Below are 25,570 nucleotides of genomic sequence, written 5' to 3'. Positions count from 1 at the left end.
CCTAGATCCAAGATGGCGTCTGGTAATACATGCTGCTCTTAGGAAACAGACTTAACGAGGAAATTTGCTCCAGGTTTATCTTTACAAATCTTCAGCTTTCAGTGGAATTCTAGGTACTCTAGATAAGGTGTGATGAAGCATTGTGTTGTAACCGTTTCGCAAAGTGCCATTTCGCAAAGTACCATTTCGTTTCGTTTCGTTTCGTTTCGCAAAGTACCGTAAACCTTGAGACCGGACTAGCCCCAGGTTTTTGGCGGTTTTTCAAAATGGCTTTTATGAGAAGCAAGTGAAGTGGTCTTGCTTGAAAAGGACTCCTAAAGTAATTCTGAAACAGGATGCAACGGACGAACTTACGTAGTCAGAAGAATCAGTGAAAGATTCGGGCAATTCTACTTTTTTACAAAGCAAAGGAGTCGACTCTGCTAGTTAAAAACAGCAAAAAAACTACGTTTCTGCATTCATTTTTCGTAGAACAAAAGGCAAAATTGTTACCTTTTTTGTCTTTGCTTGTCGTTTAAGTTAAAAGTTAAGAAAAGTACCTTTTTTTAAAAAAGAAGTCATGTATTTTCAGCTTTCGAGTGAATGATATTTTGACGTCAGTATTGTCCGCTCTTCATCCATTTCTTGCTTTACCAAACAATGTTTTAAAGCGCAAAAGAGGTATCTTTTTTTCGGTTTCAAGTGATCTCATGAAAGGCACAAAAAGGTACCTTTTTTGCAGTTGGAAGCGATGTTCTCAAAAGCGCGATAAAGGTACCTTTAAAGTCTTTAAAAATATAAAATGGAGTTTTCAAGCCACGGGAAGCCATTTAATATCCTACTGATTGACAGATGTCAACCGTTTGGTGCCATTTTATGAATTTTTTTGTCTGAATTTACTGATCCACTAGTCAAGAGACAAAAACTCCCTGTTTGTTGGCCAAGTTTGAAAACAGTTGCTGAGCTTGACAATGTAACAGTGTCAGGTCGCAGTTTTAAAATCTATTCCCCATGCTTGATTTTATATAGCATAAGTGCGAGCTATCTTGATGAGTGTCGGGGTGAAGTTGGAAGCATTGTCACTGGTTCAGTGGTTATCAATGAATTACAGGTGTCAGTTATAAGTAACCTGAAGAGAAGCCGGGCCAGGCTCTTGTGCATTTAAAATGCTTTACCTTAAAAAAAAATTCCCTAAATTTGCAATGATGCGATCATGATACGTATAAGTGTTATAACAATGTATGCTAATGGATTTGATACACCAAAAGACAACTGTCTAAAGGGTGGCATTTCAATTTTTTTGGTTTCGAATTTGAGAGTTTATTTTCTCTTTGAAAATTTCTAGTTTTCATTTTCTCTAAAAAAAAAATAGTAATAATTTTCCGGGAAATTCCACCAAAGTTCTCGAAAAGAGGACAGCTGTTCAGGCTTAATTTAGTGTTTAGTTAGGGGGTGTTAAAGGTACATGTATGGTGGCATTTTTACTGTTAATGGCTTCACTTCGGCCTGAAGCTCAAAAAGCACCTGAAGTTAAATTATTTAGTTTATCATTATAGCAAACAAAAATAACCTCAGGACTAAGGCTCTAATAACCTTTCTGGAGTGAAAAACATCATCCACGAAACTAGACAGTTATTAAAAAGACCCGCGTGGAGCCCGCTCAGTTTAGACTTAAAGGAAAAGAACAATGAACACCTCTGCTTTTTGTTGAAGATTGAGGTAGAATTTTTTTGCAGATTAAAATGGTTGGACTTTTCATGTAGGACTTCTTTCAGGTTAAGGTATTTGCTCCACGCTTTAAATTGCGCTTGCTGAGCTCCTCTTCTTGCATCGAGTTTTAAAGTACCAGAAGTTGTTACATTTTCAGGAGCCATTTCATCCATTTGGCTGGTGGCCAGTATTTTGGGATTTTTTCAAGTTTCTCGCTTTTGATCTTGGCTAAGAGAAGCAAGCTAAAATTTTTTACTCTGCTAATTCCCCTTGTAGACCATTTCAATTTTAACAGGATCACCTAGAATCCCCTAAAAAAAGTCTGTGCGTTGTTCATTGAAGCTCAAGAGGTGTCAACGGTTGACATCTGTCGATTAGTAGGGTTTTAAATGGCTTCCCAGAGCCTGAAAACACTATTTTATATTTTTAAAGACTTTAAAGGTACCTTTTTCGCACTTTTAACAACATCACTTCCAACTGCAACTTTATAACATTGTTTGGTAGAGCGAGAAATGAATGAAGAGCGGACAATATTGACGTCAAAATATCATTCTCTCGAAAGCTGAAAATACCTGCCTTCTTTTTCAAAAAAGGTACCTTTTCTTAACTTTTAACCTAAACGACAAGCATAGACAAAAAAGGTAACAATTTTGCATTTTGTTCTGCGGAAAATGAATGCACAAACTTAGTTTTTCTGCTGTCTTTAACTAGCAGAGTTGACGCTTTTGTAAAAAAGTAGAATTGCCGGAATCTTTCACTGATTCAGAAGGAACACAGTTTGGACTAAAATGGGATGTTTATAGTTTGATCGGTTGTGCTCTGTTCGTGTAACAATTCATAGCTTTTATAATTTTTTTGTTGGTTCCATCTTTTATTTTGCTCAAGTTATTCAGTGTTGAGGGTGGGGCTTCCACAGGGGTCCCTCCTCACGCCACTGTTGTTTAATTTATTCATTAATGACTTGAATTATGCGGTCCCGGACATGTCTTTGAGATTATACGCTGATGACACAACTCTGTATGCATCAGATGTCTCTCCCATTGCCCTGCAATTTGTTGTGAACCGGGGTCTCAGCCACCTGTCGGTCAGTGGTTCGATGCAAACTATTTGTTGATAAACATGCCAAGACGCAAGTCCTTTTGATCGGTCCCTGCAAGTACGATTTTGACTTAACTTTGAATGGTTCTGGCGTTACTAAACTTCACTCTATTAGAATCTTGGACGTGGAACTTGATAGCATGTGAAACTTTATAGAGCATATTTCTAGTCAGCTAAAAAAAAGCGTATGCGAAGACCAGCGCACTTAGGAGAATTAGGCATTTTGTACCTATGGATGTTATGCTAGCATTATACAAGTCTTTCATTTTACCACATCTAGAATACTGTAGTACCCTCCTGTTAGGGGTGGGGAAAGTCCAGGCCAATAAGATTGAAGACACCAATCATTATATATTAAGGACCCTGACAGGGCACGGGAAATCATTGTCCTACCAAGAACTCTTAAATATATGTAAGTTGGGCACTTTAGAGTGTATATATTTAAATGCATTAGGAATATAGGGCCGAAATACATTAGAGACTTTTTTAGCGTAAGAGAAACGTCTTACAATTTAAGAGGAAATGGTGTTAATCTTTGCATTCCCCAGAAATTTAATCTTAATTTTATGAGGAACTTTTATTATTGTTATTATTATTTTTTTAATACTAGATTTTTATTATAATTGTAGATTTAATGCACGTTCGTATTTTGAACGAGCACTTGTGCTCTTAGACGATAATGTGGGTAAATAAATTATTGATTGATTTTGTGAAGCTTGCTGGATAGTCTTTAATTTAAGGCTTATTAGCTTGTATAACAAACATGAAAATAATTTTCATGTGACCCATACCTTTAGCTGTCTTTGAATGAGCTAATAGGTCTTTTAATGAGCTAGTCCAGGATCCACAGGATCTTGCTGGTAAGTGAATTCATTCAAGAAAGTTGGAAATTTTATTCTCTTCAGAATCACAACCAGAATGAGTGAGGTAGAAAATGATTTAAAGGCGGCGGATGAGTTGCATGAAAATGGAGAAGCACAGAAAGTGTATGACATGCTGATCAAATACAAAGACTTGCAAAATGCAGAAGTTGAGTGGCGATTGGCAAGAGCCTGCAGAATATTAGCCATGGGTGATGATTCAGAAAAGAAAAAAGCATTTGCATATGAAGCTCATGAACATGCTAAGTTGGCTTTGAGCTTGGATGACAAAAGTGCTGCCTGTCACAAAGTAAATTGTATGTAATGCATTATTGACCAACCATGAGGTTACCCTGGGTTCCAGAGGATATTTTTTTCTTATCGATACTGATCGTTGGCAGCGAAGCCACATCAATGAGGGGCGAAGCGCTATTAGGTATTTTGAGAATGGACCTCTGGAACCAGGGTACCATGAGGTCAAGGTGGGAAGGAATGTGTGACAAAGCCCTAAGAATGTCTGGGTAGGAGGGTATAGAGCCATTAACAGTGTTTTAGCTCTGGAGCCCTCAGTGGTAAGTAAAAACCTGGATTAGCACTTAATATCCTCTGAACAACCCAGACGCCTGTTTCGCAAAAGTCCTGATAATAATATTAATAGGCCTGGAAATCTGTTGTTATTTTACACAGGGTAGAAGTTTCGATCGTTTTGCAGATAACATTATTAACTATCAGTAAGCAAAACAAAATGGACTAGTTTGTCTGCTAAGACTTGCTCTTTTATTCTTTAGACTATGATTTAAATGTTTGATTTTGGACCCAAAAAGTTGCCTGGACTAATTATTTGAGAAACAGGCCCCAGGTGTGGACGTCTTAGAACCTCTCTTCTTGTCTGAAAATTAGGAGAACAGTGCATTATACACTAAATCACCATACATCCATTTGTTCTGTTTTCATTTACAGTGGTTTGGAATTTCAGTCTCACTTGTTGGTGACTACTTAGGACAAAAGTATAAATTAGAGAACACAATCACCGTCAAGGAACATTTAGAGGTGAGATTTCTGTATTCATTAACTTCATCCGTTCTATAATCAGTGGTAGAGAGAAATGCCCATTTTTGACACTAGCTTAATATATAAAAGAGGCACATTTTGACAAGTGGTAAGTATTTTGGCATTTAATTTGTAGGCCAGTAGGTTTTTTTATAGGCCATGCCAATGCTTTTCTCCTTCAACAAGCAAGTAATTAGTACAGCTAATCCAGCCAGGTTTTCACTTGACTTTATATAGACTGCAATCTAGTGACGGGATACGGCTGGCTCACCCGAATTTTAAAACTTTAACATCCCTGGGCGACCGTGCTTTCATTGCTTTGGTGCCTATCTAAACTCTGGAACGATTTACCTCCAGAAATTGGAATGGTCAAATTTTTTGACCCTTAAAAAAAAAATTTGAAGACGCATCTTTTTAGTAAGGCTTTTCATTCTTAGTCAAGTTTACTTAATACCTAACACAACTATGTAATTTTCATTTATTTTTTTGGCAAAACTTTTAATGACGTACCTTTTAGTAAGGCTTTTTACCTGGCCTTCCTTTAAGGTTTCAGTAAGAGACGGGTTATAAAATGGCCTGGGTTTTTCCATCGTTGTTGAATCGCCCTCTGCTCTTTAAAGCGCATGCCTGTACTGGCGAAATATCACGTGATATCTTATTTATCTTTTAGTCATTTTTATTTTGTGTATTGTTGTAATGCGCAGTTGATCATCTTCTTGCAGCTTCTTTTGCAATGGAGACGTTATCACTCAGGCAAAATGTCCCCAGAGCCAAGAAATGATAAAAGGCAGTTGTATTCACAGGCTACCAATAAATAAGCTTCAGTAACAAAAACCCCTTTGTCCATGTGCTTACAGATTGTATTAGTTCAAAGGTGACTTAGTTACACAGATAAGCTCATGGGCCTCAGAGGCAATATGGTACTAAATATGTTTTTAATTACCTTTAAACAGAAAGCGGCAGAATTGGATCCAAAAGATCCCAGCTGCCAGCATTTCCTTGGTATCTGGTAAGTATCATCATTTGTTAACTCATAGCCATATGTGTGTAGTAGAGTTTTTCATAATATTTATATTTTATAACATTCAGGTACTTTAACTTTGCTGACATGAGCTGGCCTACCAGAAAACTTGCAAAGGAAATCCTTGGGTCGCTACCAACATCTACATATCAAGAGGTAAGGAGCTCCAGGCAGGGGGGGGGGGGGGGGCATTGGAATTGTGGTTAAAAATTATTTAAGAACATTGTATAAGAATTTTGAAATGATATTTGATCTGTCCAAGTTTTTGTGATCTAAATAGTTGTCTGCTTTTGTTTCGTCTTCCTTTACTGAACATTCGGTTTTCATTTTTTTAAAACAAGGAGAGTGGTTTCTCAGTTTTGCAGTTATCTGTTTCTCTGTGTTTCCAGGCTTTGAAATGGTTCATTCACGGAAAGCTACAATTTTTGAACAGTTTCAAGGGCATTCATAAGTTTTTTTGAAAAGTACATTGAGATTTATGAATATCTGGGGCACCCATCAACTGTCTTCTGTAAATTATCTCTTCGGAGAAGCAAATATTGCCTAGAATTTTCTATTACTTGAGGAGGGCTAAAAATATTGCTAGATGACCGTTCCATTCATGTACAATTTTCGAAGCTTATCAAATAAATTTCCTGCGATTTTCTGAAGTTTGATTTTTCTAGGAAAAAGGAAACCCAAAATTTTCGGATTCAAAAATGTGATGGAGGGAGGAATCAAAAAATTAATTTTCTTTTTCGTAATGCGCTAAATTACATGATCTATTACACTACTACATGAGAAATTTCTGCAATTTGATTGGCTTAGAGCAGTGGTATTTCAGCCTAATTTGAAATACCCACATGTGAAAATTACAAACCGTGTGCAGGTAGTAGTATAAACAAATAATAGCATGATTTGTACGTGATATTTGGCAAAAATACCACTCGTGATATTTCAAAATTGTCTCAAATTTCACTCGCCTAACGGCTCGTGAAATTACGTATAACAATTTCGAAATGTCACTCGTGGTATTTATGCCAAATATCACTACTAATCATGCTATTACCTATACTTATACTACTACACGAGAAATTCCGCAATTTGATTGGCTTAGAGCAGTGGTTTTTCAGCTTTATTTGAAATACCTACATGTGAAAATTACAACCTTTTGCGGGTAGTATAAACAAATAATAGCATGATTTGTACGTGATATTTGGCATAAATACCACTCGTGATATTTCAAAATTGTCTCAAATTTCACTCGCCTAACGGTTCGTGAAATTACGTATAACAAATTCGAAATATCACTCGTGGTATTTATGCCAAATATCACTACAAGTCATACTATTACCCATACAAATATTACGAAATAATACTGAAGCCCTTGTAATTTCGAAAAGCCTCAAGTTCCGTTAGGATTACCGAACAGTTAGAAATTTTATGGCGTCACTGAGAATGCATTTCTAGAGGTCTTGAAATACTCTGGATAGCCTAAAAAGTGTTTTCAATGAATTTGGGGGGAAACTAGCCTGCGTAGCTGGCGGTATTGTGTAGTAGTCGAGTGAGATTTGGCGGCGGAGCCGTTGTAATATATTCGACTGAGATTTGACGGCGGAGCCGTCACTCGTCCCTTCTCCTTTTTTTTGGAACACGGCTCCGCCGCCAAAACTTTAATCTCGAACCCACACAATACCGCCAGCTACGCAGGCTAGGGGGAAACCGTCGTTTAGTGCCCCTGGAATATGCCCCTTTTCTCGTTTTTTTTTTTTTCGTGTTAGTATTCATTTTGTATTCATCGGTTTTTAATGTAGCTTTGTGTTGGTTGTCGATTTTTATAGGCTGTGATATTCCTTTCTTAGAGGGGTGTTTTATAATAATTATAGTATTAAAAAACAAAACGAAAGAAAAAACAGTTGGATGATAACTTTGTAAAAGAAGCGAAAAAACTTGTTAAGTCACACAAATAAGCCAATCAATGTTACTTTCTGGGATTACCGTGTCAGGTAGCGCTTTTCAAAACTACAAAAGACCTTGGTTCGCGCACAAGAGCTATTTTATAAAAATATGAAACAGCCTGATAGTTTCCTTTTTTTCAAGCATCCACTCTTTTACCTTTAATATTGAAGGAAAAAAAATTCTTTCTAGGTAGTTTACATATGTGGTCAGTTTCAAGGGAGTAATGGTCACGTAATGGTACACTAAAAGAACTGAAAATGTTTGCTGTATTTAACTCTGGTCCGTCTGACTGCCTATTTTTTTTCTCCCTTTAACAGGCGTTAGAACATTTTCAGAGAGCTGAAGAGTGTAAGTATGGAAATAGTTAAAACGCAGGGTCGGGGCCGGGGTCGGGGATCTATCTTTTTTTTAAAAGAATGCTCTTTTACGGTTAGGATTAGTGTCAACCCTAACCCTAACCCATGGAGGACACTAGACTATTTCCTCATAAGAGGTTGGGACTGAGGAAACAAAACTGGACCACTATTTTTGGAATTCAGTTTATGCAGAACACGTTTTAGCTTTTTAAAAAGATTACAAATATCATGATGACACAGCCCATTTACGTAAGTGTCCAACTTAAAACCTCAAACTTGGTGCCGAAAGAGATCAAAAGAAAGCGAACATATTTTACCTGTCCCTTGGCCCTTCTTTATGTCAAAGATCCACTGTATAGCTTACGTTCGCAAGAATTCTTGTTTAAAAATCTAAAATGTCCTTCATTTTCTTCGGATTCTTGTTTGTCAACAATTACCCATACCATTTCAATTTCTATTTTCGTGGTCTGTTCTAACAAATTTCTTGCCTAAAGTTTATCTTTCGAATGTAATATCATAGTTACGCGAGTAACAGCAGGATGCGGTACAGTGCTTGAAGTCCACTCATACCCGAGTTTCCCCATGGGACTGGGCTCCCGGCAAAAGTTACTTAGCCTGCAGAACTGGCGCATTTTTTTCGCGTTTTTCAGGCGAGCACGAAGCGGACGTGGAGCGCGAGACACGCTCGATGGGGGAAGTCGTAGCCTGACAAGACAACCGACATTTCGCGACGTCACCACTTTTTTCCCCGCAAAATGACGTCTGAGAGACGAGCGCGGGAATTCCATACTGATGACGTATCACTACCCAGACCTGGGTAGTGCTTCTGATTGGCTGAAGCAAATTTCCCACCCGGCACGACCAATCAGAGGCAATACCTAGATCTGGTTAGTATTGCGTCATCAGTATGGAATTTCTGCGCTCGTTTCTCAGACGTCCTTTCGCGGGGAAACCAGTGGTGGCGTCGGGAAATATCGGCTGTTTTGTCAGGCTAGTGAAGGCGCGGAAAAACAATAGTGCGTGAACAGGCGTTATTTTTCCGCTTCTTCCCCAGCGCTCCACGTCCGCTTCGTGCTCGCCTGAAAAACGCGAAAAAATAGTGCCAGTTCTGCAGGCCAAAAATGCAGGAGACATATTAATTTACTCTTTTTTTTGTACGCACTAGTGGAACCAAACTTCTTTGGTAAAAATCAACTGATGCTCGGAACAGTATTTCTTAAAATGAAAAAAATGGACGAAGCAAAGAAATGGCTGGAAAAAGCTACCCGTAGTACTTGCAAGACAGTGGAAGATCAGGAGGTAGGTGCCATAAATTTCTTTGCTTCTCATCTTTACCTCCTGCTCCTTTGTATTTTTAAAAAAGGGTCCTCTTGGAAGCAATTTTTTTTCTCCTTTCTTTGACAAATCTCATGTAATTGTTTTGGTGTCACCCAAATAGAGTTTTCGAGATCGCTTGTTTTGATTCAAAGTTGCAATAGACACGCAATACGTGCGAACGTAAACAGGCCACGCGAACGACTCGTACAAGGTAAAAAAATATGCCAGAAAGAAAGCTCTGCTAGCAGGGTACTTGATCCCACTTTCACGATCTCAAAACCCTTGCAACAAAGAAAGACAATTTTCAACAAAGAAATTTAAAGCGATGAACATGTTAAAGCTACGCAAAGATAATTTTCAATTTGGAGGACAAGATAAACTTAATCTGAAGCTTAGGGTATTTTTTACCTCACCTTAAAACCGGACGGTTTTTTCAGAAATGTGGAAATATTAAATCCAGGGATTAAATCTGTCAAAAATATTTGGAATTTAAAACGGGTTTGGATCACACCCAAGAGTTTGAGCGAGTTTCATGCCTGCTGTAAGGTGTTTGCGTTCGTGAGGAATAACATTTTAAATGTCATATTACAGGAAACGTGCTCTGTTTTGACTTACGATTATTCGCTCAGCAGGGTTAATTTTTTTGCCATTTCTATCCATTCGTAATTTCCTAATGTGATGGTTGAGTTTTAGTACTAATGAATATTTTTGAATTGTTGGTAGTGTTAAACATTGAAAATCACACTGTGGAATTGACGGGTTTGGCTTATAGCCAGAAATTTAACAATATTTTTGCCCTCAGTCGTCGAGGGACAAAGAAGATGTCAGGCAAAATTCTGTGATCGTGCATGAGATAAATAAGGGTTATGCACCTATCAATGTAAATCCCGTGGGGGGGGGGGGGGGGCGGGGAGTGCGGGCAAGGGGAGGGGATTTGATGCCTGGGACTATCCCCGCTGTCGGGCTTTTGATCGTGTGAAGCGACCCCGGGGTCGGGACATTTGACTTTGACCGACAGAAGCCTGGTATCAATTCAGAAGCAGTTACCAAGTCAGTCCTTCGAGGCTTCCTGAAAGTCACGTGTTGGAGAAAGGTATGAAGTTTTCATTTGTTTTAATCGCCATAATCCGATACTTTAAACTGTCATCTAAACAGATAATGTCTATTTTGAGGAAGTTTTTATCTTCAAGTTCCCATCTGATCGTAAAACTCGATTGAAATCGAATTCCACCATGAAAGTCAGAGGATTTTTTATGGGTCACTGATCCGACCTGTTCCGACATGTTGAGCAGATGTTATAAAGCATTTTACGTTTTATTAATATTATATAGCACGGTCAATCTTCCTGGAGTGATTTTGTTGTTCAAGATAAGATATGCTAGTGGAGAGAGAAAATACTTAATTACAGCGAGTAATTTAATGGAGCTTCCGTTAACCGTAAATAAAAGTAGTAACAACGTGTTTGAAATGTTCTTTTATTCTTTTTATATAGTAGTATAGCATTGTTTGTTTAGATTTTTTCCCCTGGGGTGGGGGCTTTTTTTGACACTTTTGATTGACCTTTCGTTTCCCACCCTGGGGAATTTGATCGAACAATTTTAAAATTTGTCAAATCCCCACCCATTGCCCGCACTCCCCCCCCCCCCCCCCCCCCCACGGGGTTTACATTGATAGGTGCATTAGTGCGCGGCCTTTGGTGCGCAGGGTCCCGAGTTCGATCTCCGGTGACATCACATCCTTGTTTCAATTTCTTTCCTTTCTGTGTAGCTTTCACTAGCTTTAAATACCCGTAAAACGGAGCATTGATGGAGAGAGGGGCGCGCGTGAGCACACAGTCGACCTCAAGTTTATCAGCTATTACTATCACGAGTTATTGACGTAAAATATGGTTGCTGTACCTTTAGGGGAATGACATGCAATGAGTGGCCACATATAAAGTATTTCGGCAGTTTGATAATTTATTGTAGCTAATTGATGTTAGCCTATTAATCTTATGAAATATGGGTCGACATAGAAAAATGCGAGTCGAACGAAGCACCGAGGTTACGCGCTACTTTAACAGGCTTAATATCAATAGTGCCAACACGGACCGAACAGTGATAAATTTTCAGCAACTGTTGTCTCGATCCGATAACAAGAAATTCAGTCTTATCATCGTTGATCTTTAGTTTGTCCCGGTACATCCATTTACGTAAATCACTAATGCATCGCTCCATGGCTTCCAATGCCATCGCTTGATCCGTAGGACTGTTAGGATCGAAAGACAAGTAAAGTTGCGTGTCGTCAGCGAAGCAATGCGCATTCGGCAGGTGGTCTTGTACTATCTCAAAGAGCTTGGAGGCGTAAACCACAAACAGAAGCGGGCCGAGACAGCTGCCTTGTGGGACACCAAAACGCAGATCAAAGCTATCAGATGTAGCTCCCTCAAACAAAACACGCTGGCTGCGTCCCGACAAATACGACGAGAACCACTCTAAAGCCTTCCCGCCTATACCAAAATCAGTGGTCAAGCGTATACGCTTGACCACTTATACGTCAATATACGCCCCCACAACGTCTTGTTGACTAATTAACAAGTAATTATAGAAACTTTCACCTCAAATGTTGCCACAATTAACTTTTAAGATGCTCTTAAAATATTTTTCTTTCACAAAAACACCCTCTTGCATTTTTTTTCTATCCTTAGGCGCAGCTTGAGGCTTTCAAGAACTACAAGGCGTTGACGACGGGTTTTTAAAAGCAAAATGTTTACCTCCCAGCAGCATAAGTGAATACCTCCACCAAGTGGACACGTTAGTCTGGTGTAGTCCAGTCCGCTCATGGAAGGTTCGGATTTTGAATCTGTCACGTCATTTTAAATATCCCATTAAATATGAATAATTTTTAAAGAGAATCAAGTTGTATTCGTTCTCCAAAAATGGTGTCACATCTACACTCCTATTTCCCCAAGAACCTTTACTTCTCATGAGCTCTCTATAGCGGCCCGACTCAACTCGCCACGTGGCCTTGCGCCGAAAGCTTAGAACCATTTCTCTTACAGTTTGTGGAATGAGGCCGGGAATTGATAATAGGGAGCTTTAGATTCTAAGACGAGGACGACTACGAGTACGAGATTTCTCAGTACTAAGTTCACGCGCGTGAGCCAGCGTCATTTCGGCGGGAACACGAGATAGCCGTCCTCATTCTACTTCAGCCTGGTTCACACTTGCGACATAACGACTTAAGCCATAGGATGCTTATCTCGCAAATGTGAACGTCGACATAACGACATTACTGTACGTCCAAACAAAATGGCGGAGGCGCTCCTCGTGGCGTTTGCCATTGTGTTGTTTTTTCTAATGAGAAGGCAAGAAAAAGTCTCCAAAACAAAGCAACTGCGTCAAGAAAAAGTTGGGTACGCCCAATATTTCAAGAGGAAGCTAGAAGAGCCAATAGCCATTACTATAACCTTGTCAAAGAGCTTGGGTTGGGTGACAGGGAATATTATTTCAGGTAAACTTGCCAACATTCTATAGGTGAACTGAGATATCTTAAGTTTTTGCGATTTCATCTTGCGATCTTTAAACTCTTTAAGAGTTTTGTCATATAGAATGGGATATCGACGAACGGCTTCGGAAAGCCTAAATCTGAATTTGTAATAGTAAAAATTGAAGTCATTTTACATAATAATAATAATAATAATAATAATTTGGAGGTAGGGCATCTACAAAGTCGTTCTTCGTCCGCCTGATCCCTGGTCGAATTGGAATTTGAAAATGTTGGTTTTTGAGGAGAGGGGAAAACCGGAGTACCCGGAGAAAGGAGCAAGGGAGAGAACCAACAAGAAGCTCAACTCACATTTCACGTCGACGACGGGATTTGAACCCGGGCCGCGTTAGTGGGAGGCGAGCGCTCTCACTATGACTGCGTCATCCCTTGCTATAAAAGCTTTTCCTTTTCTTTTTTTCTTTTCCTTCCCTGAAAAGATGACCGCCGAGACTACATTTATTAACCCTTTCGCCACTGGGAATTTCGCCCAAAATCGCGTTTTGAAGCTCTTTGTGGCTATGAAGAGCGAAAACTTACCACAAAACCGTTTGCAGGTCGGTGTCGTGCATTTCGCGGCCTTCTGATCAAGATGCAACATACGGCCAGGCCCGTAGGCTGGTTTTTGCCTGGGTGGGTTCTTTTTCGCTAAAACGGACCTTCTTTAACTTTCTCACTTTTTTTGTTCCACTTTCGAAATGGTTTGATGACAGACTTGCTTTTTGATGCATCGGAACAGAAAATAGCACAAGCTGTACAGAAAACACCATCAACACATTCACTGTACATCATCCAGGGGTGCTGTGATAACCACTCTAAACGAAAACTACGATTGCAACCAGCAAGGTACTGAGTGGGGAATGTCTTCTCTTTAAGTTGCCCCTTGGGAATTGTCAAGAGGTGATACTTTTGGGACATGGTTAGAGTCTTTATTGCGTAAGAAAATTTCTTCGGCGTTTTCGCTTTGTAAAAGATTTCACCAATATCTACCTTGCTGGTCTCTTCATGCTGACAGACATCATAATCATTACATACAGATTCTTGACTTGTACTGGGGGGTGAGGTGTCCGTAGCAGGAGTAGTCTGTAATGATGGCTGCATCTCATTCTGAACTGAACTATCATTTAACTCTGAAAACACCTCACCTGTTTTCGACTTTTTGACAGAAATCTTTCTAACATTTGGCATGAGGCCGCTGCCCGTTTTCTTTCTCTTTCTTTTTGCTCACGACGCCCCATAGTAACAGCAAATCAACGGCAATTTCCTAGGCCAATCACAGGCAGACCACCCTCTGTTAGTGCGGGCCGTTGTTGATTGAAATCTGAGCAACGATCTTTTGTTATTTATAGCAAAAATACATATGAACAATACGGTGGCTATAATTTGTTCCAAAATGCAGAATTTAAAGCAAATTTTTCAATAAAAGTTTGAAGAAAATGTTAACTGAGTCATGTGTCATGTTTTTTCTCGCCGTTCCGTGCTGTTTTAAGCGCTATTTTGCGAGATGAATATTTGACCTCGGCGGTTAGAACTAAAGAGGGAGACTCCTTCTTTAGTTCTAAAGATGGACGTTGGGTTCCAGGCTCAGAAACAACCAAAAGCCAACGGTGTGCTGAAATATTTCTTCACTAAACGGAGTGAATACTAAAGAAAACTAAAGCATCGAGATTTGGAAGCCGCCACAGATCCCAAAATATGGGAAATTTACGAATAACGAGCTAATTATATGGTTTCAGTAATTTTTTTACACATGCGAGGCATGTTTTAAGCCGGTCAAATTATTTGTGATTAGGCCACCGAGCGGACCTTTCCAGCCTACGGGCCTGATACGGTGGATGTGTTGTGGTTCAGTTTTGTCCTTGGTTTAAGGTGTTTCGATATTTTTTTTTAGAGCCCATACCTATACCTGCCAACTCTCACGCTTTAGGCGTGAGTCTCACGCCTGCGGGTTGAAAACTTCGATCTCACGCCGGCTCACGCCTGCGGGCCAATTTCTCACGCCTGATTGAAAAATGTGAGTTGTTGCCGTCTTGCTTGACACAATTTCCAAAAATATGTTAACTCAGACCCATGTAAGGAACGAAAACCATGTGTAAAATGAATAAATGACAATACCTTCCTCGCGATCTCTGATTTTGTGGATAAGCGTTTTCTCGATAACTTCGCCTTCGGTAGACTTCGGAAGTCTTCAGAAGACTTCGGACTTCTTCGGGAATCTTCGGAAATGATCGTGTCGTCTGCAAAAATCCCAGCACTCCCAGGATAAAAATCTCACGCTTATATCTCAGAAAAAGTTGGCAGGTATACATACCGATATTTTTCAATCGCTTTAAAAGTGATTTTCTCCTTGTCAGATCTCCATAAAATGTTCGCCAATGATTGACTATACATTGAAATTTATCAAAAATGTAGGTTTTAGACAACAATAGACAAAAAACTTTGAAATTGATAAACGCCTAATTTTGCGCGATCTAGACCAGCTACTGAAAATCGAACACTAGGAACTTAAAGGAAAATAAAAAAATTTAACCTGAATTTAATTTTGATCTGCAACATATCTGTAGCACTAGTGTGGTACATCGTGTCGAAGTGAAGAATAAATAACTTGTTGGAGCCTTGGAAAACAAGAAAAAACATGAAGAACCATTCTAGACATACCCCCTTTCGAATGTACGTTGTAGCTTTGTTTTTCGTTTTAGCCTGATGAAGAGTATTTATGACAAATTCTTTCCCGGCAAAAACCACGCGAAAGCTCCAGGCCGGCAAATCGCAATTTCTGAAACGCAGCCGCCATTTTGAAAACCGTCGGTAGGGAACTGGGGTGATTTAAACCTCGTTTCGAGGAGTTGTGGACTTTGACCAGGGACAAGGCCTGATGCGAAACCAAAACAAAGCAAAAAATCCTCACTGATGTGAATCCAGTGACCTTCGTAAGTGGAAGGCAAGACGGTTGAAACAGCACCTTACATTTTGTTGATGAAAATGTTTACATATTGAGGAAGGGACAAGAGAGGATATCCTTTCATGGGACGGAACCGGGCGTCACTGGGGCGTCTCCCGGCCGGAGGACTGCTGATATTTTATACATTGGTACGTGCGTCATGAATATTCCAGGATATTCCCTATGGGCAGAGGAAGTAAATTATTTACTTATTGGTCAGGTGACTTGCGAACGAACTTTGCCATTGTCAGATTGTGTTCTCGTGCCTCTGGCATGGTTCGCCCTTGATCTGGTACTATACTTCTGCCCCGGTAAGAAAGCCCTTTGGAGAGATGTAGTGTTCAGAATCTAAGAAGCATCTCATCTGTGTCCTCCTCAAAAATTGACACGTGGACTTGTACTCGGGTAAATTTTGAACCCTGGATATTTCTTGTATTGGGACTCCGGACGATTTGCCCCTTGCTCTTATATGGGGAAAACTATATCTTCTCTTAATTTTTTTTAACCGGGCTAATGTTTTTTTCATTATTTGTAGAAGAATGTTAATGTACCTATAAATTCATTTTACATGAACTTTATACAAATGAAACATGTGACGTAATCCTGCGTAAATCGCTCGGATGAAACCCGGTCGGTGTTGCTGTCGTCTTGTTTGCCTTGCTGATTTTCTAACGACTATCAACGAAGATTCAACACGTTTTATAGCAGGCAAAATGAGCAACTCCAAATGAAATTCGTCTAGGTGAAGCCAATTTATTGCACAGTTTTTTTTGGTCTATTCAAAGCTAGCCCCAGGTTTCAGCGGTTTTCAAAATGGCCGTTTTTAGAAGCCAAGTCGTGTGGTCTTGCTTGAAAAGGATTCCTAAAGTAATTTTGAAACAGCATGCAACGGACGAATTAACATAGTCAGAAGAAGCCCATTTTGGACTAGAATGGGATTTTTATAGTTTAATCGGTGTTGCTCTGTTCTTGAAACAAGTCATAGCCTTTACAATTTTTTTTCTTGGTTCCATCTTTTATTTTGTGAAGCTTGCTGGATAGTCTTAAATTTAAGACTTATTAGCTTGTATAACAAACATGAAAATTATAATGTGACCCAGATCTTTAGCTGTCTTTGATTGAGCTAAAAGGTCTTTTAATGAGCTAGTCCAGGATCCACAGGATATTGTTGGTAAGTGAATTCATTCAAGAAAGTTGGAAATTTTATTCTCTTCAGAATCAAAAACAGAATGAGTGAGCTAGAAAATGATTTAAAGGTGGCGGATGAGTTGCATGAAAATGGAGAAGCACGGAAAGTGTATGACATGCTGATCAAATACAAAGATTTGCAAAATGCAGAAGTTGAGTGGCGATTGGCAAGAGCCTGCAGAATATTAGCCATGACTGATTCAGAAAAGAAAAAAGCATTTACATATGAAGCTCATGAACATGCTAAGTTGGCCTTGAGCTTGGATGACAAAAATGCTACCTGTCACAAGGTAAATTATATATAATGCATTGTATATTGGGGAGCAAGGGATGGCGCAGTGGTGAGAGTGCTTTCCTCCCACCATAAGGCCTGGGTTAAAATCCAGGCGTCAACGCCTTATGTGGGTTGAATTTGTTGTTGGTTCTCTCCTTTGCTCCGAGAGATTTTCTCCGGGTACTCCGGTTTTTCTAAATTCCAATTCGACCAGGAATCAGGTAGACGAAGAACCACTTTGTGGATGTGCTACCTCCAAATCATTTTTTATATTTATTATTTATTTATTTATTGACCAACCATGAGGTCAAGATTGCTGGATATTGGCCCTGACGGTGGTGCAGGAACACCCATATATAAGTGATGGGGATGCTCATTGTCTCACTTAGGGGGTGTAAATTGCAGATTTTGTCTCATTTAGGGTGTTTGGATGGAAAGTCACTATATTTGCCCTTTCAGGTATCGCTTAGGGCTGCGCATAAAGACATACAAAAAATGCCTTGATACTGGCCACACAGAAATCTCTTTTAGGAATCACTTTAAGTTTGAGCCACACCCACATTGCTCTCCCGTAGGGCCAAGTTCTTTTTTCCATTTTATTGACTGAGACAAAGTGGAGATCAATAAAAACACAAAGAAGAACAAGGCTAATATTCAGTAGCCTGCAGTGCAGGCGTATTTTGGGTGGGCGAAACCTTGTTCATGTTCTTATTGTTGTAGCCACCATCTTTGATTTTATGACAGTGGAAGACTGGGGAGAGTAGAAATGGCACTTTCGCGAGCAAAATCATTTGTGCGCGCAATGAAAACGCCTGTACTGTGGGCTAAATATTCAGCCATCTTGGTCAATAAAGGATGTATTATATGGCCAAAAAGAGAACTTTTCTTTCAGGACCAATGCAAAAAATCCCAAACAGGCAGGTTGGACCCACCTTGCCTTCTGGGGTAGCCAATCAGAATATTTGCAGCTTATTAAATAATTAATATTGTATTATTATTGATTAAAATTCGATCACTTCCTCTTTGGGGGTGTCACCAAAACCTGGATCAGATCAGGCTGGATCAAGCTCTGTACCTCACTATATGCCAAACTGTTATATTAGCACTTACTGGTAATATCCTCTGAACAACCCAGGGGCCTGTTTTGCAAAAGTCCTGATGATTAATGGGCCAGGAAGTCTGTTGTTATTTTACACAAGGCAGCAGTTTCGATCGTTTTGCAGATAACATTATAAACTATCAGTAAACAAAACAAAATGGACCAGTTTGTCTCCTAAGACTCGCTCTTTTAATCTTTAGGCTATGATTTAAATGTTTGATTTTGGACCCAAAAAGTTGCCTGGACTACCGTAATTCGAGAAAAGGGCCCCAGACCTTGAGCCCTGAGAACCCCTCTTCTGGTCTGAAAATAATATTAGAAGGACAATGCATTAAACACTAAATCACCATACATCCATTTGTCCTGTTTTCATTTACAGTGGTTTGGCATTTCAATCTCACTCGTTGGTGACGTTGAAGGAGTAAAGTATAAATTAGCGAATGCAATCACCATCAAGGAACATTTTGAGGTGGGATTTCTGTATTCATTAACTTATAAAAAAAGCCGTTATATTATCAGTGGTGGAGAGAAAGGCCCATTTTTGACACTGGAAAAAAAAAACTTAATATAGGAGAGGAACAGTTTGACAAGTGCTTAGTATTTTGGCATTTTAACATTTGGCGCAACCACAATTTATTGCCATTTTCAGGAACATCAGCCTCATTATAGAAAAAGGTTGGGTTGCGGAATCTAGATGAGATGGGCAAGTGCCTCTTCTTGCTTCCTGCTATGTGCTAGAAAAATCATTTGAACACACTGAGAAAATAGGAGAACAGTTTCTTCTCCAAAAAATTAGTGTGTTGAATGAAGCCGCTTCTTTTGCAATGGAGACGTTATCACTCAGGCAAAACATCCCCAGGGCCAAGAAACAATGAAAGGCAGTTGTATTCACAGGCTACTAATAAATAAGCTTTAGTAACAAAACCCCTTTGTCCATGTGCTTACAGATTGTATTAGTTTAAAGGTTATTTGTCTGACACAGATGAGCACCCAGGCCTTGTAAGAAGCAATATGGTACTTAATATGTTTTTAATTACGTTTTAACAGAAAGCAGCAGAATTGGATCCAAAAGATCCCAGCTGCCGGCATTTACTTGGTATCTGGTAAGTATCATCATTTGTTAAGTCATAGTCATATGTACGTAGCAGAGTTTTTCATAATATTTATATCTTATAACATTCAGGTGCTTTAACTTTGCTGACATGGACTGGTTCACAAGAAACCTTGCAAAGTCAATCTTTGGGTCGCCACCAACATGTACATATCAAGAGGTAAAGAGCTCAAACCAATTTAAGAACATTTTATAAGAATTTTGCTTTTGATAGTTGATCTGTTTCAGTTTTTGTGATCTAAGCAGTTGTCTACTTTTGTTTTGTCTTTACTGAACATTCGGTTTTCATTTTTTTTCAATTAAGAGAGTGGTTTCTTGGTTTTGCAATTATTTGTTTCTCTGTGTTTCCAGGCTTTGAAATGGTTCATTCACGGAAAGCTGCAATGTTCGAACAGTTTCAAAGGCATTCATAAGTTCTTTTCAAAAAGATATTGAGATTTATGAATATCTAAGGGCACCCAACAACTGTTTTCTGTAAATTATCTTTCCAGACAAGAAAATATCACCCAGGATTTTATATTACTTGTGGCGGGCTAAAAATTGCTAGATGACCGTTCAATTCATGTGCAATTTTCAAAGCTTATCTAATAAATTTCCTATAATTTTCTGAGGTTTGATTTTTCACATTTCACACCCCAGGTTAGGCTATTTTTCGTAGGAAAAAGGAAACCTAAAAAAAATTGAATCCAACATTTTAGGAAATAATACTGAGGTGCTTGAAATCAGTTTTGAAAACCCTTAAGTTCCCATAACCGAACAAATACAACTTTTATAGCGCAGTTAAGTATGCATTTCTAGAGGTCTAAAAATAGTCTGGTTAGCCTACAAAGTGTTTTCAATGAAATTGGGGGGAAACCGTTGTTGGGTGCCCAGGAAAATGCCTGTTTTGATCCTTTTTTTTTCTCATTAGTATTCAGCGGTTTTCAATGTAGCTTTGTGTTGGTGGTCAATTTATAGGCCATGGTTTTCCTGTCTTAGAGGGGTGTTTTATAATAATTTTATTATTAAAAACAAAACAAAAGAAAAACACTTGGATGAAAACTTTGTAAAATATGCGAAAAAACTAGTTAAGTCACACAAGTGAGCCAATCAATTTTACTTTTTGGGATTACAGTATCAGGTAGCACTTTTCAAAACTACAAAAGACCTTTGTTTGGGCACAAGAGCTATTTTATGTAAAACCTATTTATATAAATCCGCCTGATGCTTTCCTTTTTTTGAAGCGTCCACTCTTTTACCTTTTATAATGAAGAAAAATAAATTCTTTCTATTGTAGGTAATTAACATGTGTTGTCAGCTTCAAGGAAGTAATGGCCACGTGATGGTGCACTAAAAGAACTGAAAATGTTTGCTGTATTTAACTCTGGTCCGTCTGACTGCCTTTTTTTTTTTTCTCCCTTTAACAGGCGTTAGAATGTTTTCAGAGAGCTGAAGAGTGTAAGTATGGAGATAGTTGGCTGTTTTCTGTTCCCATGGGATACATGTCAGTAAAACGGAGGGCCAGGGCCATGGTCGGGGATCTATCTTTTTTCAAAGAATGCTGTTTTAGGGTTAGGGTTACAATAACGGGTCAGGTGAGGGTCAGGTTACAGTCAGGGTTAGTGTCAACCCTAACTCTAACCTTAACCCTAACCCTAAAACAGCATTCTTTAAAAAAAAAAAACCATTGAACCAAACCCCGATTTCGCACTTTACTAACACTCGATCCCATAATGGACACTAAACTATTTCCTCATAAGAGTGTGGGACTGAGGAAACACGCTGGATCACTATTTTTGGAATTCAGTTTATGGGAAGTCAAGTTTTAGGTTTTTAAAAAGATTACAAATATCGTGACAGCGCATTTAAGTAAGTGTTCAACTTAAAACCTGAAACTTGGTGCTGAAACAGATCAAAAGAGGTCAAAAGACTAGTCCCTTGGCCCTTCCTTAGATCCATTGTATAGCTTACGTTCACAACAACTCTTGTTTAAAAATCTAAGTTGTTGTTCATTTTCTTCAGATTCTTGTTTGTCAACAATTACCCAGACCATTTCGATTTCAATCAGTTCCTTTCTATTTTCGTGCACTGTAAAGTCCTCTTTTTCTCTTGGTCTGTTTTAACAGATTCTTTTAAAAAATTCTTGCCTAGAGTTTATCTTTCGAATGTAATATCATAGTTACGAGTATAAACGATAGATTTCATGTGCTGGGGATATCAAACAGCGTTTGCAATATGAGGTGCAGTGTTTCACGTCCACTCATACTCTGGGTGCCTTGTGGGACTGGGCTCCCGGCGTGAGACACGCCCGATGGGAGAAGGTGTAGCCCCAGAAAAAGGGCCACATTTCGCGACACCACCGCTGGTTTCCCAGCGAAATGACGCCTGAGAAATAAGCACGGAAATTTCATGTTGATGACGCGTCACTACCCAGATCCAGGTACTGCCTCTGATTGGCTGAAGCAAATTTTCCACGCGGTATGACCAATCAGAAACACTACCCAGATCTGGGTAGTGATACGTCATCAGTATGGAATTTCTGCGCTCGTTTCTCAGACGTCATTTCGTGGGGAAATCCAGTGGTGGCATCGGCAAATGTCGGCTGTTTTCTCAGGCTAGTGAAGGTGCAGAAAAACAATAGTGTGTGAACAGGCGTTATTTTTCCGTGCTTTCCCCAACACTCCACGTCCACTTCGTGCTTGCCTTTTAAATGATCATCAAAAGCAACGCTACTTGATATCCTTCAGACTGAAGACTCCTATATTGACGTAGACACGCTTATTATGAAAATGAAAAAGTAATTCTCTAGTCCTGTATTTTTTACAACTCACTCCAGTATTTTTTCCTTGTATTTAAGTAGAATAGTATTTATTTATTGTAACATATATACTTATATAACGTCTAATATTTTTGTATTTATTCAGTTTATTGTAATGTAATTAAGTAGCCTGGCCTACCATATATTGCCTCGCTAACTGCAGGCCAGTCCCAGTGTATTTTGTAATTTAGTGACGAATTTAAATAAATGTTGGTAAAGTTGGCTGAAAAACGCGAAAAAAAAGTGCCAGTTCTGCAGGCGAAAAATACTGGAGACATAATGATTATGTTTTTTTTGTATTCACTAGTGGAACCAAACTTCTATAATAAAAATCATCTGATGCTCGGAAAAGTATTTCTCAGAATGAAAAAAAAGGACGAAGCAAAGAAATGGCTGGAAAAAGCTGACAGCAGTAATGGCGAGACAGAGGATGATAAGTTGGTAGGTGCCATAAATTTCTTCGCGTCTGATCTTTCCCTCCTGTTCCTTTGTATTTAAAAATAATGGTCCTCTCTTAAGCATTATTCTCTCTTTTCTTTGATGAATCTCATGTAATTATTTGGGCGTTGCCCAAATAGAGTTTTCGAGATCGCTCGTTTTGATTCAACGTTGCAAGAGACACTGCGAACGTAAACAGGCCAAGTAAAAAAACCAAGCAACTTGAATGTCTTCCACGCAAACGACTCGCACAAAGTAAAAAAACATGCCGGAAAGAAAGCTCCTAGCAGGGTACTTGATCTCACTTTTACGATCTCAAAAACCTTGGAATAAAGAAACACAATTTCCGACGAAGAAGTTAAAAGCGATGAACATGTTAAAGCAACGCAGGGATAATTTTCAGGTTGGAGGAAAAGATAAACTCAATCTGAAGCTTACGGTATTTTTTTACCTCACCCAAAAGCCGGACGTTTTTTTCAGAAATGCGGAAGTATTAAATGCGGGAATTAAATGTGTCAAAAATAACTGGAATTTAAAACGGATTTGGATCACACCCAAGAGTGTGCACGATTTTCATGCTGTAAGATGTTTGCGTTCGTGAGGAATGAGATTTCAAATATCATATTACAGGAAAGGTTCTCTGTTTTGACTTACGATACTTCGTTTAGCCCGGTTAATAATTGTTTTTACCCTTTCTATTCATTCGTAATTGCTTTGCGTGTTGTTTGAGTGTTAGTAGTAATGAATATTTTTGAATCGTCGGTAGAACTAAACATTGAAAACCACACTGTGGGATTGACGGGTCTGGCTTATATACTAGCCATGAGTTTGACAGTATTTTTGGCCTCAGTTGTCGAGAGCCAAAGAAGATGTCACGCAAAATTCCGTGATCGTGCGTGAGATAAAAACGGGATTGTTTCAATGAGGAGAATGGTATGCAGTGAGTGGCTACGTGTGAAGTATTTCGGCAGTTTGACAATTTTATCGGAGCTAATTGATGTTAGCCTATTAATCTTAACATTGAGTGATGCATAATTTCATGCAATGCAGATGTTCGGAAAGGCGGCGATTTCTTGAAATCTTATTGAGCAAAATGATCTCGTAAACAAGTTGCGTTTTTTCACGTTTGAACCGTAAAAGGGGCAAAGTCCAACATCTTTACGTGCAAAGTGCGTGCGTGACAGTTATTTTTAAAACCCTTAGGTAAAATAGATTAAGTCGTATTTTCTCATACACGAACCACGGAAGCGGCAAATTCCAAAGTTTTTACATGCAAACTGCGTGACAATACAACTCACAGTAAGGCCTGATTACATGAGCTGGGCTGGACTGGTTTGTCGGGCTGGCTAGCTCTGCCGAGGTGACCTTTATCCTGGTATTACATCCGGGCCAGCTCAGAGCTGCCATTTTTATATAGAGATTGGAAGCAGTGCGCATGAGCAGTGTGTTACCCTATGTCCTGTTTCTCGTTTGGTTCATTCGCCGGGCTGCCGCCCAGCAAGCGTATTTCCATACATCCCTTCTCCATATTAAATGAATTTTCCCTTATCCACGTTCTCTCCATACAACTATTATCAAAAATAGCCGAAAGACAATCTAAAACAGAAAGCCTAACAACATTTAAAATAAGTACAAGACCATTGATAAAATGCCTTTCACAACCACCACTTCATTTCAGCAGACTGTAACTACACTATCCCTTCATAACCAAATTAGCACTCCCACAACTACCGCACTGGAACACCTAAAATAACTTTTACCTTCCAAATAATTATTTTTGTTACTTTATAACAAATTCCACGAGAAACCAGTTTCACTGATTGACAAACTACAGCCATTATCTTACCAATCCACGTCCAATATAACTCCACGCCTTCCATTTCTCAACCACTTTTCACTTCTCAACCAACACCTAAAATATACAACGCTACAGCACTACTCTAATAGGAATGAAAAAAATTCACGTACGCGTAGTGCAACGACACCCAAATAATTAACTTTAAGATGCTCTTAAAATATTTTTCTTTCGCAAAAACACCCTCTTGCATTTTTTTTTCTATCCTTAGGTGAGGAAAGAGGCTAAAGAGCTGTTGAGGAAGCATTTTTAAAGGCAAATTGTTTACCTCTTAGTGACATAAGTGGACACTTTAGTCTGGTGCATTCCAGTCCGCTTATGGGATGTCCGAATTTTGAATCTGTCACGTCTTTTCACAAATCCCATTAAATATGAATAATTTTTGAAAACGAAAAAGTTGTCTTCACTCTCCAAAAATGGTGTCACATTTACACCCCTATTTCCCCAAGAACCTTTACTCCTCATGAGCTTTTTACAGCATCCCGATGCAACTCGCCACGTGGCCTTGCGCCGAAAGCTTAGAACCAGTTCTCTTACAGTTTGTGGAATGAGGCCGGGAATTGATAGTAGGAAGCTTTAGATTCTGAGACGAGGACGACTACGAGTACTAGATTTCTCAGTACTAAGTAGTGCGCGCGTGAACCAGCGTCATTTCGGCGGGAAAACGTGGTAGCTGTCCTCATTGTACTACGAGTTTTAGCGCGAATGGCGGCCAGTAGTGGCGGGAACAATTTATCAAATGTAAGAAGTTTTATAATTTGCTATTGGGAAAGGGCTTTTCCTCCTTAAGTATAAACAACCGTACTAACTTTTTTTCAGAAAAAAAGTACAATGAAGCTTTTCAGGGTGTCCGTTTAGAATACTTGCAATCAGTAACTAGAGCTGGCCGCTTACGCGAATGTAAAAAATACAGAGTTTGTCTGGGAGTTAAGAAAAACGGGTTTTCACCCCCACGTAAGGGAATCCAGATTCCGAAATCCGGGAAATTTGTGCTTGTGGAATCCGGAATCCTG

At 39.2% G+C, this 25,570-nt stretch overlaps 2 protein-coding genes across 2 annotated transcripts; both read left to right on the top strand.

Annotated features, from left to right (window-relative positions):
* On the top strand, nucleotides 1-17,143 carry LOC140941617 (regulator of microtubule dynamics protein 1-like). The gene is made up of 9 exons (XM_073390638.1): nucleotides 1-113; nucleotides 3,693-3,957; nucleotides 4,608-4,697; nucleotides 5,651-5,706; nucleotides 5,787-5,874; nucleotides 7,974-8,004; nucleotides 9,178-9,311; nucleotides 12,016-12,155; nucleotides 17,012-17,143. The coding sequence occupies exons 2-8, from the start codon at nucleotides 3,706-3,708 to the stop codon at nucleotides 12,064-12,066; spliced, it is 702 nt and encodes a 233-aa protein (XP_073246739.1). The 5' UTR covers nucleotides 1-113; nucleotides 3,693-3,705; the 3' UTR covers nucleotides 12,067-12,155; nucleotides 17,012-17,143.
* LOC140941618 (regulator of microtubule dynamics protein 1-like) lies at nucleotides 17,025-24,945 on the top strand. Its single transcript, XM_073390639.1, has 7 exons — nucleotides 17,025-17,273; nucleotides 18,736-18,825; nucleotides 19,404-19,459; nucleotides 19,540-19,627; nucleotides 20,874-20,904; nucleotides 22,572-22,705; nucleotides 24,769-24,945. The coding sequence occupies exons 1-7, from the start codon at nucleotides 17,025-17,027 to the stop codon at nucleotides 24,808-24,810; spliced, it is 690 nt and encodes a 229-aa protein (XP_073246740.1). The 3' UTR covers nucleotides 24,811-24,945.
* Nucleotides 24,946-25,570: the final 625 nt, after the last annotated feature.

This window comes from Porites lutea, chromosome 6 (assembly GCF_958299795.1).
Source record: "Porites lutea chromosome 6, jaPorLute2.1, whole genome shotgun sequence".
NCBI classification, from domain to species: domain Eukaryota; kingdom Metazoa; phylum Cnidaria; class Anthozoa; order Scleractinia; family Poritidae; genus Porites; species Porites lutea.
This window is presented reverse-complemented; position numbering and strand designations above follow the sequence as displayed.

Bases quoted from the DNA above. Each gene is read 5' to 3' on its own strand.
- LOC140941617 (XM_073390638.1), top strand. From the start codon at position 3,706: ATGAGTGAGGTAGAAAATGATTTAAAGGCGGCGGATGAGTTGCATGAA. The intron at 3,958-4,607 runs GTAAATTGTATG...TTTCATTTACAG, and splicing joins AAAGTGCTGCCTGTCACAAA to TGGTTTGGAATTTCAGTCTC. The intron at 5,875-7,973 runs GTAAGGAGCTCC...TCCCTTTAACAG, and splicing joins CAACATCTACATATCAAGAG to GCGTTAGAACATTTTCAGAG.
- LOC140941618 (XM_073390639.1), top strand. From the start codon at position 17,025: ATGAGTGAGCTAGAAAATGATTTAAAGGTGGCGGATGAGTTGCATGAA. The intron at 19,628-20,873 runs GTAAAGAGCTCA...TCCCTTTAACAG, and splicing joins CAACATGTACATATCAAGAG to GCGTTAGAATGTTTTCAGAG. The intron at 20,905-22,571 runs GTAAGTATGGAG...TGTATTCACTAG, and splicing joins TTTTCAGAGAGCTGAAGAGT to TGGAACCAAACTTCTATAAT.